Source organism: Quercus lobata, chromosome 12 (genome assembly GCF_001633185.2).
Source record: "Quercus lobata isolate SW786 chromosome 12, ValleyOak3.0 Primary Assembly, whole genome shotgun sequence".
Lineage (NCBI taxonomy): Eukaryota > Viridiplantae > Streptophyta > Magnoliopsida > Fagales > Fagaceae > Quercus > Quercus lobata.
The window spans coordinates 26856484-26875562 of record NC_044915.1 but is presented as its reverse complement, the minus strand read 5'-3'; the positions used below and the strand labels follow the sequence as shown (position 1 = coordinate 26875562).

Sequence of the window (19079 nt, the reverse complement as noted above, 5' to 3'; positions counted from 1 at the left end):
TTGTGTAAATCTCTGGTGAGATCTAGAGGAGCTTGCCTTTACACAAGCTTAGGGTTTTCAAGGAGAAGATTTATTTACACCTTGATGATCAATTCAGTTGCTGCCATTAAAGCTAAAAGAATATACAAGCGGGTGTGCTTGTAGCTGGTAGGGAATCCAAGAAAGAAGGAGTCTGTGGATTCGGAGTTTGCACGTGGTCGTGTCAGTAAGTTCTACTGGTTGGTAGCAATAAGAAGTCGAGCGTGGGGGCTTGTAAGTCTTATTGTATGAACTTCGATTCTTTCAAGATAGTGGATTCAAGTTTACCTTGAGGATAGCTAGGTCAAATCCTCCCCAGGTTTTTACCGGTTTGGTTTCCTGGGTGATCATATCTTGTGTTATTTATTTTCCGCTGCTTTGCATGATTTGATCTTTTATTTTGTGTTAACCTAGACTTGTTTAACTGGACTAAGTAACAACTTGGCTAATTACCTAGGTTTAATCAATTGTTTAAGGGGTCTAAAAACTATCAGAGACAAATGACCAGAGAGTAGTTGGTAACAGTCCATTCCTTACTGTTTGCTTTGCAAGGCAAGTACCTTTAACCAAGCTGGCCTTGCTGTGATGTTTGCTACCCTAGCACTCACATAGGGGCGAGAATCAAAGAGCTTTTTAGCTTGTGTCCCCAACAGGTAATGTATAGTGGGTAAATGGTGCAAATCCGCCGGGGTGAAGCAATCACCTCCCAAGTATTTTGACTATGCCAATCGACTCTCATAGATATCAAGGACCTTAGCTAGCTTAGGTTCATTTTCCTCCACAACTGCTGCGTTTGTACTAATGCCATAAACTACTGGCTTGTACGCCAGCTCCATGCCTAGAGTTGTAGCTATTAGGTAGTACTGTAGAGCCTCAACCTCCATCCAAACTGATGCAATTGCCATCTCCTTAAGAGTCTTGGTATATCAGCTGGGTTCCCTTGTCAGTATACTCATAGGCAATGTATTTAGTAATTGCCCTTGATTCTGAATTACAAAAGGTGAGAAAGCATGAGGATCATACTAATTACCCATCCATTAATTTTTTTTTAATGAAAAAAAAAAAAAATTGCAGATGTGGTCACTACCCTGGCTTACTTAAACTTAAATCCTGTCATGTATGGTGTGAGCCACTTATGCAATAATAAGACTTGCCGCTTAAATCCATAATACCAAACCCACAAAAGGACTTGCAAATTTGGTCATTACCCCTAGTTTACTTAAATTTAAACTTTATTATGAATAGTGTGGGACCATTTGCACAATATAAGTCTTGTCACTTAAATTCACAATTTTGAAACTCACAGTGTAACGAGTCACAAGAGCTTCCTACCACCAAACTACCTCTATTAACGGTTTAAATTGGCAGAAAATAGAGTGATAAACTACTGAATCAACTTAATGATAGAAAATGGAAGTTGATTGAAATATATTAATGTTTAGGATATATTCCAGTCACTTTTGCCTCGTCTCTTTCGCCTGTCCGAAAATGAGGTAAATTATAACAGTATAACTAATGTCTGCAAGCTGCATATACACTTACCGAAGAGCTTGAGATCTCCATCTTCAAAAGCTGGTTCTTGACCAAATGGCTGCATATATAGACAAGGAAATGTTTGATTCTGAAAGTTCAAAAACGTGTAAAAACACCTTTGAACGTTTAGACCTCCAAATAACAACTTAATCAATTCAAGCAATATGTCAAACAACTAGTGTGCGGAAACTTAACATATGCTATCATACGAAATTGATTAAATACTATCTAAGCCATAACAAAATAAAATCCACAGCAGATAATTTAAAGGCAAAGATAGAGGAAGGAAGATGCAAACACAAAGACAACACGCGATGTGTTATTGAAGAGGAAACCGAAGTCCTCGGCGAAAAACCTCTCCGCCGCCCTCCAAGCGGTAATCAATCCACTAGAAAATATAGTTGGGATACAAGGACAGCAATAGACCCTCCAAGCCTAATCTACCCAGTGCACCTAAGCCCTCCAAGCTTCTTACTCCAACGAGGTTGCGCCGAACCTTTTTCTTTTCTAGCTTCCCGGATTCCGCTACTAGACCGTAGCATCAACCAATGAAGATTGGTTCCTTCCAAACTGCTTCCCAGAAATCCAAACAACAGACTCACAATGATGATGATGGTGAGAACCTGGTTTGGTATAATGCCTTTCAAGGATTTGACAATGGAGAGGAAGAGAGTTGAGGAATTTGAAGAGATTCTAAGGTAGAGATTGTGGGTGAAACAATCTGGTTTTTCTTTAGGGTTTCTCTCTCAAAATTCTCTCTGGAAGCTCTCTTTCAATCGTGGGTAATAGGGGTATTTATACTGGAGTGGAGAGGAATGTGAAACGTCAGAATTCTACAAAACAGGGGTGGCTCGCAGCTTGACCTCGCGGCTTGACTAAGTCGCGAGATCCAGTCGCGAGATAACCGTATGGCCAGTTGTCCTGTTTTGTCTTGTAGTGCTCCAGCTAGCAGACTGTTCACCTTCCAGCATGCTTGGCACGTGAGGTTGCTTCTGGCGGCTTGAAGCCGCGAGTCACCCGCGAGACCCAGCCGCGACACTCTGTTTTCTTGCACACTCTTGAGCAAACTTCACTCTATCTCACTCACTACCCTTACATCAAACCCACCTAAATACAGGGTTACTAAATGCTGAATTGCCAAGCAAATTTGGCACGGAATAAAGCCAATTAGATGGTTGAATAAATTCAACCTTACAATCTCCCCCTTTGGCTATTCCGTGACAAAACCCTAAAACAGACTCTAGACTTAACATGTGAGTTGGGAACAGTTGAACAAAACTCACTCACACCTAACTCTAGAAGCTGTGAAGCACTTGAATCATATGAACATAATACTCCTGAAACACAACAATACACCATGATCATTGTAAGCAGAAAATTATAAAATGCATATGAAACAGGCAATATTTGATCAAGCAAAGATGGAGTTATGAAACAAACCATGACTTGATCAACCAAGTGAACACCACAAGGTAGTGATCACAGTGCTCATTCACACTTGGAATGAACACAAGAACATACAAGTTAACAAGCACAAGGCAAGACACTTGTATGCACAACACTCAACCAATGCATATCACACAAGGCATATGCATCTAGGAACAATCCTACAAGGGCACAAGAGTGACAGTACATAAACTAAAAAGCATGCCATTTAGATTAAAGTACTGATTTCAACATAGCATAAAGGCTGCACTAAGCAAGGTACAAACCATAAAGCCTACAAACTATGCATAAAAACATAACCCTAAAAGTTTACATAAGCACATGGGTACAAAACACAAACATCCTGAAAAACATCATCAAAATATATTAAACTTTAAACCAAGAGTATAAGTTAAGAGTTAGAAACAATACACCAAAAACATAGTGTATCAAACCCATAAACCACTAAAAGTACTTAAAACATGACTCCCCCTCAACACATTACTCCCCCTTAAGGGCTGCTCTTCTGCTTCTCAGTCCATCCTCAACAGAAACATCTCCCCCTTTTTGTCAGGAATGGCCAAATGGTCAGTGTTCAGGCTGAGTGGTGAAGCTGTCAAGTTTTGCAGACAAAACATCAATCTGATCCTGCATAGCTTTCATCCTCTCAGAGTGCTCAGTCTGGATTTCTCTGATCCCATCAAGTCTTTCCAGAATGATTTGGAAAGCATCTGGAGGAGTATCTGAAGAAGTTGATGCTCTGGGTCTTTTGCCACTCCTCCTGGGTGTTGAGGTTGATGGATGCCCGGCTGCCTCTGCTTCAGTCTCCATTGGGACACCTTCTCCTTCATCACCTTCATCTTCTTCTCCTGGAAGTCTAACACTTATCCTTTTGCAGGTAAGCCTGTTAATTGCAGAAGGTGTGGACATGGGACTGATGTCTTGTGGGATAGGAACACCCTTCCTTCTAAAAATCCTCATAAGCAAACTGGGAAAGATCAGTTTTGACCTAGAGGTTGTTCTTGTCTCATCCACAATGATGTCATATATGTGGGAACTTATGTCTATGAAGTTCTTTTCTTTGAGATCCATTAGAAAGATTGCTCTAGCACAATTGATGGTAGTCAACTTCTTAATGGGATAGAGGTTAAACATCATGATGATTGTTAGGCACCTCATGTCCACTGGAAAGGCAGTGGTATTCAAACATTTTCCTTCTCTCTGCCCACCTATCCTTTGTTGAACTGTTTCAATGGATACACTCCTATCCTTGTAGTTGATAAACTCCTCATCATCTAATCCTTCAAGTCCTAATGCCTCATCTATGACATGAGCATCTACAATGAATTTTTTCCCTCTAACCCAGCAGCTTAACTCATTCTCCTTTATCACAGCATTTGAGTAAAATTCCCTAATCAGGGCTTCACAAACTACAGGGAAATCACTCAGAAGTTTTTCCCATCCTCTACCTTCAAAACAACTGGGGATAAAGGTTTGTCTTAAATCCTCCAAATCAACAAATCTCTCTTGAATAATTCCTGCACTCAAGAAGTTATCCCTGTATCTCTCAAAGTGATGAACTGACCTAAAAAGCTTAGAATCCATTTTCAACCTTTTGTCAGCTTTCTTCGCAGTAGTTTTCTTCTTAGGAGGTGAGGGAGCCATCTGTGATCAATCAGAAGAGGCCACAACAATACAGAGCAATATACGAGTAAAACAAGTTAGTCTCATGTAATTATCAAAGAGATATCATCCATACAACTGAACTTGAAGCATTTAAACACAGGCTATTTAGATCAATCACATGGAAAAGCAAGCCTAAGATAGGAAATACACATAACAGCATCAGATATAGAAACTAACTTAAAGGCAGTTATATGTCAATGAGACAAAAACTGAAAATGATATGACACATAAACAGTATTGTGAAGCACACATATGCTCCCAAAAGATTAACACAAAAGAGCAGGCATATTTAGCACATTAAACTCACAACCCCAAAAAAAATTGAAACAACTCAACAGCTCAAAGAACAGTGAAAATCAAAGAATCACATAGCTAAGCATAGAATGAAGAGTAATAGTGAAACAACTAAGAACAAATCATATTCTAGCAGCAGCATTCGCAATCTAAGCGTGAACAAGGAGCAAATTCCGAAACACAAACCCATTTCTAAAACACAAATATATGCGAAAGATCAAAGGGAAAAACACAAAATCAAGTAGAAAAGAGTGGAAAACTGAAAACCCATACCTGTGATGTGAAGATTTTGAGCTACAAGTGTGCAACAATGGAGATTGGAAATGAGAGCACGGAGTGTTTGGGAGGGAGAAGATGAACAGTCACAAAAATTCGAGGGAAAAACTGAAAATGATTTAAAAACTGCTCTTATTTCTGTAAGACACGCGATTTTCGCGACTGGAAGAAGTCGCCACATAGTCGCCAGCTTAAGCCGCCAAAACACACAAGACCAAAAATTTGAAAATTTTTCTAAGTGTTTTTCGCGACTGGAAGGTCTACCCGCGAGTGAGTCGCGAGCTGAGCCGCGAAAATCTCTGAGTAACCTCGCGACTGGACCTTCCACTCGCGAACAAGTCGCCAAAAATTACCCGCGCAGACGCGACTGAGGCTCGCGACTTGACATACCCGCGACTGAGCCACCAAAACAGGGCAAAACAGGTTTTTGAAATTTTCAGATTTTTCAAACAAAATACTTTCCAAAAACACCTAAAACACTCAAAAATCTTTTTGTGCTTGAATCAACAAAGATTGAGCATGTGAAAACACATTTCATCAAGTACAATCACACAAATGAATATGGCATTTATTGAACATAAACTTGTGTGTTGTGTGTGGATATCAACAATGAGATAGTCCTTCGTCTAATGTGAAGCTTCAATGATCAATTCAACCAAGGCATACACAATTAGCACTAGATCATGTGACCCATCTCAATTACAGAAATATGTATATATGACCTCCCACATAAACTTGATAACATGATTTGGAGTTTTACATTTGACTCCACTTTCAATCATAACATTTGATCTTTTTGATCTTTTGAGTCAATCACCTCTCATTGTGAGAGTGATATTTGATATTTCACTTCAATGAATAAGCCTTTGGCTTTTTGAATAAACATTCACTTCAATATAAGGTCGCTTACCATTTTTCCTAGTCAAATACTAGAGTGTGCGACAGACTTTTGCAGCTCAATATCTCTTTTCATTTGGAGATTTACAATTGGAGAGCTCTTTTTAGCAAAACAAAAATAAAGAGTGGGAAGATATATAGACACAAGTCTATGCAAGTCTCAAGATCAACAAAACCATTCACTAATCATTCATGACAAGTTTGAAGATCTATTTACAACAATCACAAAGATTTCAAGATTTTTCCCACAGTAATATAAGTGCATAAATACAAGCAATGCTCGAAAATGCACAAAGCCATTAGCACAAAGGTACACGGCAAAACAAGTTTTGAGACAAAAACTCAACAAAGTCAATCAAGCTTTTTGATTTTCTATTTTTTAAGTGATTTTTGGATTTTTGACACAAGAAACAAAAAGATCGATAAGACAAAATTAAAGAAATGTACAAAAAGACAAACAAACAACCAATCAGCAAAAATAGCAAGCAAAACAATCAAACATAGTCACAAAGCATAGGAAGTATTGATGCATGGACATGTTGTAATGCTTATGCATGAGTACCCTTATTCACCCTCACGTCACTTGCGTTTGGGGTGATTTCCTTATAGGATTGGGTACGGGAGTTAGGGCTTTCAAACCTTCGTGAGAAGCTTTCCAAGCAGTTGGTGAATGCACCAATCATCTTCATCACGTTCATCATTCCGGGATCACCATTCTGATCTCTAGATTGATCTCCAGCCCAACTTCTTCTCTCATTTCTAGGTCCTCCTGACCTTTGAGGGGTTGCACTATTCTTTGCTCTCAGCTTTTGGCAATTTGGTCGAGTATGCCCTTGAAGTCCGCAGTAGTGGCACACATAAGTTCCTCTAGGACCTCTTTGGGGTCGAGGACGTGACTTGGCACGAGATTCAGACCTGCCTGCTAACTGATTGTGATGATTTAACATCCGTTGGTTCACCAAATTCTTCTTCTCCTTCACCTCGAGCTTTTCACCAGTAGAGTCAGCTACAACTTGATCTTTGGCCTTTACAAACTTTACTTCTTTTGTGATATTTCCAGACGAACTACCTCCTCCGGTATATCCCAATCCGGATTTGTCTGAAAAGCTCTTTTGAGATGATATAACATCATCTAGCTTCTTGGTGGTAACCCTCTCTACTTTAGCATTAGCTTGCACAACCTCACTCTCAAGAAACCTTACTTTTGTGTAAGCTTCGGACAACTCTCCATTCAGAGTTTCTATCTCACACTTGGCCTCCCTATATCGGATTAGGAGACTTTTGTAGTCCTCCTCAACCTTCTTCATTTTTCTCACAGCAGCCTTGGCCACCCTTGTGTATTCCCCGGACTTTTCCAAAAGTAAGTTATAATTCTCCTGAAGATTCGCGTTGCTTCCATCTTCTTCGGCATCCGATTCTTCAACAATTCCTAGTGATCCATCATCACTATGTTCTCCAAGGTCTTGCACAAGCAGATTCAGTTCATCTGACGACTCAACATGAGCAATAGTCATAAAAGCTGAATAGTTCCCCTCTCCATCACAGCTCTCTTCAGACTCTGAGTCAGACGAATCCGAGTCACTCAAGGTCGTGGCATACACTTTACCTTTCGATTTCAAATAATTCGGACATTCCTTTTTGAAGTGTCCATGCCCGTTACATTCGAAACAAGTGACACCTTGTGTAGGTTGGGATTCTTTTCCATCTTTCCTTTTGAATTCCCTTTTCTCCCTTCCAGAACTTTGGAATTTTCTTCTATCATCAAATTTGCCATTATTTTTGAATTTCAAAAACTTTTTGAAATTCTTGACAAGGTATGCAACATCTTTGTCAACCACATCTTCTCCCGATAAGTCTTGATCTTCTACCTTCTCATTAATGGTCTTTAGAGCAAGAGATTTACTCTTCCGTTGATTGGGCAGCGACATCTCATAAGTCTGCAGAGAACCAACCAGCTCTTGCACTTTGATGTCATCAAGGTCCTTGCTCTCTTCTATTGCTGTCACTTTAGCTCGAAAACTTTCCGGCAATGATCGAAGGATCTTTCTTACAATCTTCGAGTCCTCCGTTTTCTCCCCCAAGTTGAACTTGCTGACAACCATTTCATTTAACTTCCCATAGAAAGAGTCAAAAGACTCATCCTCACTCATTTTGAGCTCCTCAAACCGAGTGGTCAGCATTTGTAACTTGGTGTCTTTCACTTTCTTCGTGCCTTCATAGGTAGTTTCCAAAATCTCTCATGCTTCTTTGGCCACGGTAATATGAGAAATCCTGTGAAATTCATCTGGAGACACACCACAGAAAATAGCATTGAGTGCTTTACTGTTAACATTAGATGCAGCAAGTGCTGCCTTATCCCATGTGGATTTTGCTGCCTCTAGTTTGGTCCAACCAATCTCAACAGCATCCCAAACGGATTCATCAATAGAACACAGAAAAGCTCTCATTCGAACCTTCCAAAAAGCATAATTACTACCATCAAAATATGGAGGTGCATTTAGGGATTGAGACCTATCCATCTCAAAAGGGAGTCAAGGATCACACAATGGTAATGAAACCAAGATTAGTGTACCCGCTCTGATACCAAATGAAAGTTCAAAAACGTGTAAAAACACCTTTGAACGTTTAGACCCCCAAATAACAACTTAATCAATTCAAGTAATATGTCAAACAACTAGTGTGCGGAAACTTAACATATGCTATCATACGAAATTGATTAAATACTATCTAAGCCATAACAAAATAAAATCCACAGCAGATAATTTAAAGGCAAAGATAAAGGAAGGAAGATGCAAACACAAAGACAACACGCGATGTGTTATCGAAGAGGAAACCGAAGTCCTCGGCGAAAAACCTCTCCGCCGCCCTCCAAGCGGTAATCAATCCACTAGAAAATATAGTTGGGATACAAGGACAGCAATAGACCCTCCAAGCCTAATCTACCCAGTGCACCTAAGCCCTCCAAGCTTCTTGCTCCAACGAGGTTGCGCCGAACCTTTTTCTTTTCTAGCTTTCCGGATTCCGCTACTTGACCGTAGCATCAACCAATGAAGATTGGTTCCTTCCTAACTGCTTCCCAGAAATCCAAACAACAGACTCACAATGATGATGATGGTGAGAACCTAGTTTGGTATAATGCCTCTCAAGGATTTGACAATGGAGAGGAAGAGAGTTGAGGAATTTGAAGAGATTCTAAGGTAGAGATTGTGGGTGAAACAATCTGGTTTTTCTTTAGGGTTTCTCTCTCAAAATTCTCTCTGGAAGCTCTCTTTCAATCGTGGGTAATAGGGGTATTTATACTGGAGTGGAGAGGAATGTGAAACGTCAGAATTCTACAAAACAGGGGTGGCTCGCGGCTTGACCTCGCGGCTTTACTAAGTCGCGAGATCCAGTCGCGAGATAACCGTATGGCCAGTTGTCCTGTTTTGTCCTGTAGTGCTCCAGCTAGCAGACTGTTCACCTTCCAGCATGCTTGGCACGTGAGGTTGCTTCTGGCGGCTTGAAGCCGCGAGTCACCCGCGAGACCCAGCCGCGACACTCTGTTTTCTTGCACACTCTTGAGCAAACTTCACTCTATCTCACTCACTACCCTTACATCAAACCCACCTAAATACAGGGTTACTAAATGCTGAATTACAAGCAAATTTGGCACGGAATAAAGCCAATTAGATGGTTGAATAAATTCAACCTTACAGATTCAAAATTATTATAATAATAATAAAAATAATTGAACCTATTCATTGTCGTTTCTTCTAGATTATAATAATGAACAATTGGCTTACAAGAAATGGAAGGATTGGAAAAGGCATTTTTTTTTTCTTACTTGATCCTAAAAGAGTTGAGATACATGAACGTTTTTAGTTTTCTTACATTGCGGGACAGGATTTGTTCTTTTCTATATATATGTTCACCAGCTCTCAAGTATACAATAACAAACTCATGGTCTAGCTCTTTCTCATAGAGGGTAGAGAGAACTCGCATTGTAGTTGTTGAGACAGCGTTTTCATGGACTTTGATCGCTGCCATGATGGGGGAGGATGGTGATATGATCAAGAACAAGGAGGAGATAGAGCAAGCAATACTCCACAGGCCTCCTCTGATTCATTTATATATACATATATATTGGCATTTGAAAGAATAGTTCATATCGGCATTTGGAAGGAAGGTATGTCCCAATTTTCTTTCTAGAACGCTTACATTGTAAGCTAATCAAACCAGGAACTCCATTCCTAAACCATTTTTTTTCCGGCTGAATGAGAATTCTTAATCCTGGCAAAAGTCCATGGAAACAGAAAGTACAAAGTCCGTGGCAGCTGATTACATATTGGATGATTTTTCCTCCTCTATTATTGGTTTGGTGAGATTTTCAATTACCATCATATTCTGACCAAAGCAAGAAATACTATTTTACTGGTGAGCGTGATGATGAAAGTAGTAATTAATATTAGAGCACTAGCATTAGCACTCGATGGAATAGAAATAGTATTGCATTTTAGCCAATCAAGCCCACAATTTATCTATTTAGTTTTTTTAGCCAAAAATTCATCCATATTAAAACATGCAAAGTTTTACAAAAATTCATGGTTGTTATTTACATTGTCACTATTGGTTTTACATTTAGTTTTTTTTTTTTTTTTTTTAATTGTATCTTGAGGAAGAATAAACAGAGTAGATAGCTATTGTTATGTTTAAAGAAAAAGAAATAATTTAAAAAATCATAAAAATTTAATATTTTAATGAAATGTAGTAATATAGATAATTTAATGTGTAATGTTTTGAATCACCTCCTGCTCTCTCTTACATAAAAATCCATTGAGGACAAAGTTTGACTATAAAATTGGTTGTATCTTAAGACTACAACTTTAATATCTTTTTATTGAATGTGAATTTTGACAAATTCACCATTGGATTACATTCTTCTTATATCCTCCACGCTTGCAAAATTTCCAGAAAATTAAAGATCAATAGCTATGTCATTAATCAATTGTTTAAATTGCAAGTTTTTGTTGTTTAAAATTATGCATAAAATATAATCTTATAGATCATATAGTAAATAATATCCAATATCACAAAATTTGACATATGTATTAAGAGTGTAAAGAACATACAATTCAACGGTTAGATTTTTAAAATATGTAGTAATATTAATGATATTGAGCAAGGTTATAATCTTAAGCTACAACCAATTTTATACCTAAACTTTGCCCATTGATAAATATAAGCCTAAGCTCTCTGTGCTAGGCTGCTAGTGGTTTCAAGAATTCAACCACTACTAGGTTCCAGTTTGTTACATATGGTTTGGTATGATATCACCTATCCCAGCCCAGCCCCTAAAGAAAACAATGTTAGGTTGATAGCAGTGTAAAGAGCAAGGACTAGGTGTGGATTAGTTGTTCCAGTGTACTCTAGTGCTCGAATGCATTTACATTCTTTCTTTGAGTTAAAACACACACACACACACACACACACATATATATATATATATATATATATATGGAGGGGACTTAGGATGAGCATATTCCTAGTAACTTTTTTTTTGGAAGTCGTAAGACTTTCATTATATATATTTTATAGGGAAAAAACTTTTGCATATTTTCTATACACATGTAGATCTCATAAGGTTTTTTTTTTTTTTTTTTTTCTTGTGAAAAGAAAGATCTCATAAGTTCAAAAGACAAAGTTCATTTGGGGAAGTGCAAGCACCTTGTCCAACATTGCCAAAGAGTTAAAGAGAATGTGTTGTGCATAGTATAACTTTTCACACTCTCTCTTGTGATGCACTTTTGTATTAGAATCTTCCCCCTTTGTGTGTGTATGTGTTTATTTCTCAAAAAATAAATAAATAATTTTGTTTTACCTTGTGTTTAATTAAAATAATTGATATTCTTATAGGAAATTGTATATGATGGGATTATAAACCCCAGTATATAAAATCCTATCAATCAATATACGGATGGAACCAAAATTTCATCTTTTAAGGGGTCAAATCATGAACAAAAGATTTTTGTAATTTAGGAATTTAAAAAAATACTATAATTCAAGACTAAATTAATAATAATAAAAACTAGCATCAATTTAGTATTAACAAAATATAAATAAATGAAAAGTGTTTGGTCTGTTTAGACCCATTTTTAAAACATATTAGTTTAAGCTAATGAATTAGTCAAGTAGTTACTTAGGTTAATTATGAGATTTAGGTTAAACACATGCAAACATATTACTAAGTGTGAAAAAGTAAAGAAGACAGTAATATGATGACTCAGGAAAACTAATGAAACCAACCGTTTTAAGGTAAAAAACCTGGAAATGATTTAACCTAACTATCCTCAAAGTAAACAAATTCACTATGATAGAATGGAAGTTTACAATAGATTTAAACCATAAATCTAAAGCTACCTCTTATAGAACTTACTAACACGACCACGTATAGCTCTAACTCCACGGACTCTTCTATCTTAAATTTGTTGAACAAAAACTCTCACGTTTGTGACTTTGAGATCCGACTCAAAAGTTTCAGATCATCATCAGTAATAGATCTTTATAACTTGTTTCCACCAGTTCTTGATTGTAGATATCGTTCCAGTAGACGCTTGTAGAGTTAGAAGGTATAGAAACCTCACAAATCTCACAGGAGTAACTCACAAGTCTTCCAAGAGCTTCTAAAACGTGATTAGGGTTTTCCTTTTATACCTAATAATGTTGGACTGAAATTCTAAATGTTTTCGTAGGCTTGGGCTTGATTTAAATTCTGCAAAACACAATTTTTGATCGGTCGAACCTATCTTTTGATCAGTCAAGCTTCATAGTTGATGGTGTTATAAAAATGCTCCAACTCAAATACTCATCCATATAGCTCGTTCTAAGGAAGTGATGGATGGCATACGGCTTAGTCGTCGAAAGGTAAGCTCGTCCATCCATAAAGTTGGTCAGACGAGCTCACTGGTTTCAGAAGACGAATCCCAAAAGATATAACTTCCTTGGTAGTTATGGAAGTTACCTGCGGATTCCCCGAACTCTACAACGATTGGAGAGATAACTACCTTTGATAAACACTATATAAGGGTTCTTCTTCGGAAAGGTATTCATTTGGACACTTTTTACAAAATACTTCCTTCTTACTTGGAATCACAAATCCACTAACTTTATCATCGGAGGACTTTTGGCCGGCCTCCACCGGTCTCCTCTGACTTAGTATTTGTATTTTCAGGCTTAAGCTCTAAGATCATCAGCGCTCAAGACTTTCGACCTACTGATTTCCAAGGAATCATCAGTTGGCGCCGTCTGTGGGAAAAGCGATTGTTTTGCAATTTTCTTTTCCGTGACAAAAGGTTGAATGGTTCGAACCAGATCAAAAGCAACTAGCCCAAGTCATCAGGGAATCAGAGACGCTTCAAGCAACCCCCATCGCGATCGCCAATCTACACCGGTCATGCAGACTTCATCTGTCCAACATGTGCAATCTATGGCGGTTGCAATGGCGGAGTTGACTCGCCAAAATCAAGAATTAAAAATGGAGATTAATCTGAGAAGGCAGACACGTGAAGAGCGCGAAGAAGGAGGACAAACACAGAGTCATGATGATAGAGAAAATACTGAAATTGGAAGCCAGTTAAGAGGCACCACTTCACGAACGGTACCACACTTGAAAGAGGAGATGGACCAAATGAAGAAAGTCATGGAGGAAATGAAAGAGAACATGAGAAGGGCGAATCCTATAGAAGATTTGGTCCACAAAACTGACTCCCCCTTTACGACTTCCATCAATGGTCACCCTCTACCATCAAAGTTCAAGTTGTCTTCTCTAGACTCGTATGATGGAACGCGTGACCCGTTTGATCACATTGCTACTTTCAAGACTACAATGCACCTTCAAGGGGTCCCTGATGAAATCATGTGTAGAGCCTTCCCTACCACCCTTAAAGGTTCGGCACGAGTCTGGTTCAGTAAAATACCCCCGAATTCGGTAAGTTCTTTCGAGGAGTTGAGCAAGTTGTTTGTTAACAACTTCATTGGGGGACAGAGACACAAGCGTTCCTCATCCAGCTTGTTAACCATAGAACAAGGAGAGAATGAGAGCCAACGATCATTCATCAACTATTTCAACAGAAAAGCCCTGAGCGTGGACGAGGTAGATGACAAGCTTTTGTTGGCGGCCTTCCATAACGGGGTTAATTCTGATTTTTTCATACATAAACTCTATGAAAAATAGCCTCAGTCCATGGCTGAAGTCATCCACTAGGCCCAAAATTTTATGAATGCAGAAGACGTGATCATAGCTAAGAAGAGGAAGAGATCTGAGAGAATAGAAGCAAACCCCAATCAACATCCTGAGCAAGGCTCTCGTCCAAAGAAGGGACGGACGGAAGAAAGGAAAGACCGAGATAATAAGAAGCCTGGCTCTTTAGCACGAAATCAACAATATACCCCTTTGAACATGCCACTAGAGCAGGTTCTTATGCAGATCAAGAATGATCCTTCCTTGAAGTGGCCAAAAAAAATGAAGGGAGATCCCAATAAGCGCAATAGGAATAAGCATTGTCGCTTCCATAGGGATCATGGGCATGATACAGACGAGTGTTTTGATTTAAAGCAGCAGATTGAGAATCTCATAAGGTAAGGGAAGTTGAGCAATTTCCTTGGACGAGACCACAAGGACAAGAAATTGACAGGGAAGATAGAAGAATCATTGCGACCACCGCTCGGAGAGATAAGAGTCATCATAGGGGGAAGTTCGACAGGCCAGTTGTCCAAGTCCAAGAAAGCATACTTGAAGGTGATGCAGAGCGTCCAACTTTCTGGACGATCACCAAGGGCAAGGTCCACAGACGAGCAAGCGATCACCTTCACGGACGAAGATGCTGAGAGAATTCATCACCTTCACGATGATGCTATCGTCATCACCTTGCTTATTGTTGACTACACAACCAAAAGAGTGCTAGTGGACAACGGAAGCTTGGCATACATTTTATATTATCCAGCTTTTCAGCAGATGAGGTTAGGGCGAGACCAACTCCGTCTAGTAAACTCCCCCCTAGTAGGTTTTAGTGGAATGAAGGTACAACCTCTGGGTACTATTTCATTATCAGTGGTAGTGGGGGCATACCCGCAACAAATTACCAAGGATGTGAACTTCCTTGTAGTAGATTGTTCATCTTCATACAACGCCATAATTGGAAGACCAACTTTAAATAGTTGGAAGGTTGTTACATCTACCTAGCACTTATCAGTCAAGTTTCCAATAGAACACGGAGTAGGACAAGTATAAGGAGACCAACTAGCAGCAAAAGAATGTTACCTCGCCATGTTGGCCATGGAAGAACAAGTTTAGACCATGAATATTGAAGAAAAGAGAGTTGTAGCAGAGCCTACCAAAGCATTGGAAGATATTTCCTTGGATGAAAATAATCCTGAGAGGTGTACCAGGGTCGGAGTAAATCTTAACGAGAAGATTAAGAAGGATCTCGTCCAATTTCAGAAGAAAAATATTGATGTGTTTGCTTGGAGTTATGAGGACATGCCGAGTATAAATCCTAGTGTCATTACCCACCGTCTGAATGTATGCCCTTCCTCCAAGCCGGTACGACAAAAGAAGAGGGTGTTTGCCCTTGAGAGAGATAATGCTATCAAAGACGAAGTTCAAAAGTTAATTGTCGCGAAGTTTATCCGAGAAATGTACTATCCGGATTGGTTAGCCAATGTAGTAATGGTCAAGAAAGTAAACGGCAAGTGGAGAATGTGTGTAGATTTCATCGATCTAAACAAGGCTTGCCCCAAGGATAGCTACCCACTGCCACGCATTGACCAGTTGGTAGATTCCACTGCGGGGCACAAGTTGCTTAGCTTCATGGATGCTTTCTCAAGATACAATTAGATAAGGATGGATGAGGTAGACCAAGAGAATACATCCTTTGTCACCAGTCAAGGCTTGTTCTATTATAAGGTGATGCCCTTTGGTTTAAAGAATGCGAGGGTGACATATCAGAGATTGGTTAACCACATGTTTCGTCCGTAGATTAAGCAGAATGTGGAAGTCTATGTAGATGACATGCTGGTGAAGAGTCAGGACGAGAAAGGGCATCTGGACAACCTGCAGGAGACCTTTGACACACTTAGGCAGTACCACATGAAGTTGAACCCTAGCAAATGTGTTTTTGGAGTATCATCAGGAAAATTCCTTGGATTTATGGTCTCCCATAGGGGAATTGAAGCGAATCCTGACAAAATTCAAGCAATACTAGACATGAAGCCTTCACAAAATACTAAAGAAATCCAATCTCTCACCGGACGAGTTGCTGCACTTAACAGGTTTGTCTCTAAAGCCACTGACAAATGTTTGCCATTTTTTAAGGTTCTTAAGAAAGCATTTGAATGGACCGATGAGTGTCAAAAAGCTTTCGAAGATTTGAAGGCATATCTCACCAGGGCTTCTTTGCTAAGCCCGTCCGTGTTGGGAGAAGAGTTGTATTTGTACTTGGCAGTCACCCCACATGCCGTAAATTCAGCATTGATAAGAGAAGAAGACAAAATGCAAAGACCCATATACTATACAAGTAAGGCATTGAGGGGAGCGGAAGGACGATATCCACAAATGGAAAAATTAGCTTTCGCATTGATAACAGCTTCTAGAAAGCTAAGACATTATTTCCAAGCTCATGTTATTAATGTCATAACGGATCATCCGTTGCCCTTTGCACAATAGGGACTAGACATTTTGGGTCTCTTCCCATTGGGCACAAGGCAGATGAAGTTTCTAGTGGTGGGTATTGATTATTTCACCAAGTGGGTGGAAGTCAAACTTTTAGCAAATATCACACAACAGAATGTTAAAAATTTCATGTGGAAGAACATTGTGTGCAGGTTTGGAGTGCCCAGAGTATTGGTGTCTGACAACGGACGAAAATTTGACAATGCACTTTTCAGGGACTTTTGTGCAAACTTCGGAATTCAAAATCATTATTCCTCACCCGCCCATCCCCAAGCCAATGGTCAGGCTGAAGTTACAAACCGATCCTTATTGAAAATCCTCAAGACTCGGCTTAAGGGGGCAAAGGGAGTATGGCCAGATAAGTTACCAGGTGTTCTATGGGCGTACAGGACGACAGTGAGAACCCCTACGGGGGAAACTCTTTTCAAGTTAGCCTATGGAAGCGAAGCAGTCATACCTGCAGAAGTGCGTATGGCCAATCACAGGATGATGATGTATCAAGATAAGGATAATGAGGAGCAACTCCGTTTGAACTTTGATCTAATAGACGAGGTAAGGACAGGCGCAGAGTAGAGAACAGCAAAGTACAAAAACCTCATGGCTAGGCAATATGACACAATGGTAAAACCAAGGCGGTTCAACATAGGAGATCTTGTCTTAAAGAGGGTTTCCTTAGCAACCAAGAACCCGGCTCATAGGAAACTAGGACCAAATTGGGAAGGCCCTATAGAGTAATCAACTGTAAAAGACAAGGATCTTACTACTTGGAGGCCCTAGAAGGGAGGAAATTGGGGCATCCTTGGAATGTTGAGCACCTGAGGAGGTACTACCAGTAAAATATCAGCCTAGACGAGCATAATTCTGAAAAAGCTTGGAGACCATTTATCTACTTGTCTATCTACATAAGGAGCTTGTTTATATACATATTTTTAGTATTGCTTTGTTATTATTATGTTGAAGTTATGGATGAAGTTATGGTTTGGCTTGTATTTATTTCCCTATAAGGCATTAGCTTCTGTAGCGCATGCCTCGTCTATGAACAATATTTATGCTATGTACATAATGTTGTGTGAATTCCTGATTTCCATACTGCTTTTGTTCGATTTAACCCATAAGAAGGCTGAAAAGCCCAAGACGAGAAAATTCTCTAGACGCGGAGATGTAATCTTAATAGCTTTCCTAAGGGTAAAGCAAAAGCAAGTTTGTCCAAGTAAAAGGACGAGGTAAAAGCCTTAGCCTCCCTAAGCAAAACAGCAAGTTCAGAGGATTTTCGTCTATATAACAGACGAGGCAAAGCATAATACGTCCAACCCATGGATTAGGAAATGCATAAGCATGTGTGATTAAGACGCCTACTAGAACAATCCAATCTATGAACGAGTGAAAAGTTGCGTCTTATCTTCATTAAAGGTGAAAATTAGCTAAGTTTAAGGACGAGTAATGCTGATAATCACCATTTCACAAAGACGAGTTATACTTGTGAAATTCAAAGTATGACAAGAAAATGTATGTACAACAAGGAATTACTTCTATGGATGAGTAAAAATTTAAAGCTAAAATCAAAAGAGCTCTTGTCCATGCAATAGTAAAATAGAAAATAAAGCAATTGTTTAAGGGCGGACAACCAACGTCCAAACACCCTGACAAAAATAATTGTTCAGTAGCTCGTCCTAAAACCATGGACGAGCTTAATGTACTTGAATTACATTTTTAAAAAAAAAAAAGTTATAAAGTACAAGAAACTTCAACGCTTAAATTTCATCTTTAGGCAGGAGGGGCATTGTCATTAGGTTCGTCCTGAAGAGGAAAGGTGCTAGCATTGTCTTCAATATTGACGTCCTCTGAGCTCGTCTGGATGAGGGAACTTGTAGCAGCACCAAGGTTGAGCTTTATAGAGCTGAAGTCAAGGTTAGGGAAGTTCTCAATGGCGTCTAGCCTAAAGTCTTCAAACCCAATTGCATAGTTCTTGTCCAGCAGATCAGTGAATTACTTGGACGCCTGAAACTCTGCAACTGTGTCTTCCTTGGCCTTTTCAAGAAGGGCACTCATCTCGTTGTTCCTCTTCTGGAGATGGTCAAGACGAGTGTCCTTCTCGAGGGCGTCAGTCCTTAGCTCTTCATTGAGGTTCCGTAGCTCCTTTACCTCGTCCTTAGCCTTAGCAACCACTTCAGCCCATTTCTTGCTCTCGTCCTTCACCTCCTTGATCCTCTTCTCCAACAGGATCCTTGTCTATCTAAATCAATTG

General features: G+C 39.3%; 1 protein-coding gene and 1 pseudogene across 1 annotated transcript; one reads left to right on the top strand and one right to left on the bottom strand.

Annotated features, from left to right (window-relative positions):
- Window positions 1-551: 551 nt before the first annotated feature.
- Window positions 552-16150, bottom strand: LOC115969931 (annotated as a pseudogene).
- A 24-nt stretch (window positions 16151-16174) lies between these two features.
- LOC115970462 lies at window positions 16175-17407 on the top strand. Its single transcript, XM_031090094.1, has 2 exons — window positions 16175-16434; window positions 16987-17407. The coding sequence occupies exons 1-2, from the start codon at window positions 16175-16177 to the stop codon at window positions 17405-17407; spliced, it is 681 nt and encodes a 226-aa protein (XP_030945954.1).
- The last annotated feature ends 1672 nt before the right edge of the window (window positions 17408-19079 follow it).

Coding starts and splice junctions, on each gene's coding strand:
- LOC115970462 (XM_031090094.1), top strand. CDS start 16,175: ATGCTGGTGAAGAGTCAGGACGAGAAAGGGCATCTGGACAACCTGCAG. Junction 16,435..16,986: donor CGAGTTGCTGCACTTAACAG/GTTTGTCTCTAA, acceptor CATTGTGTGCAG/GTTTGGAGTGCCCAGAGTAT.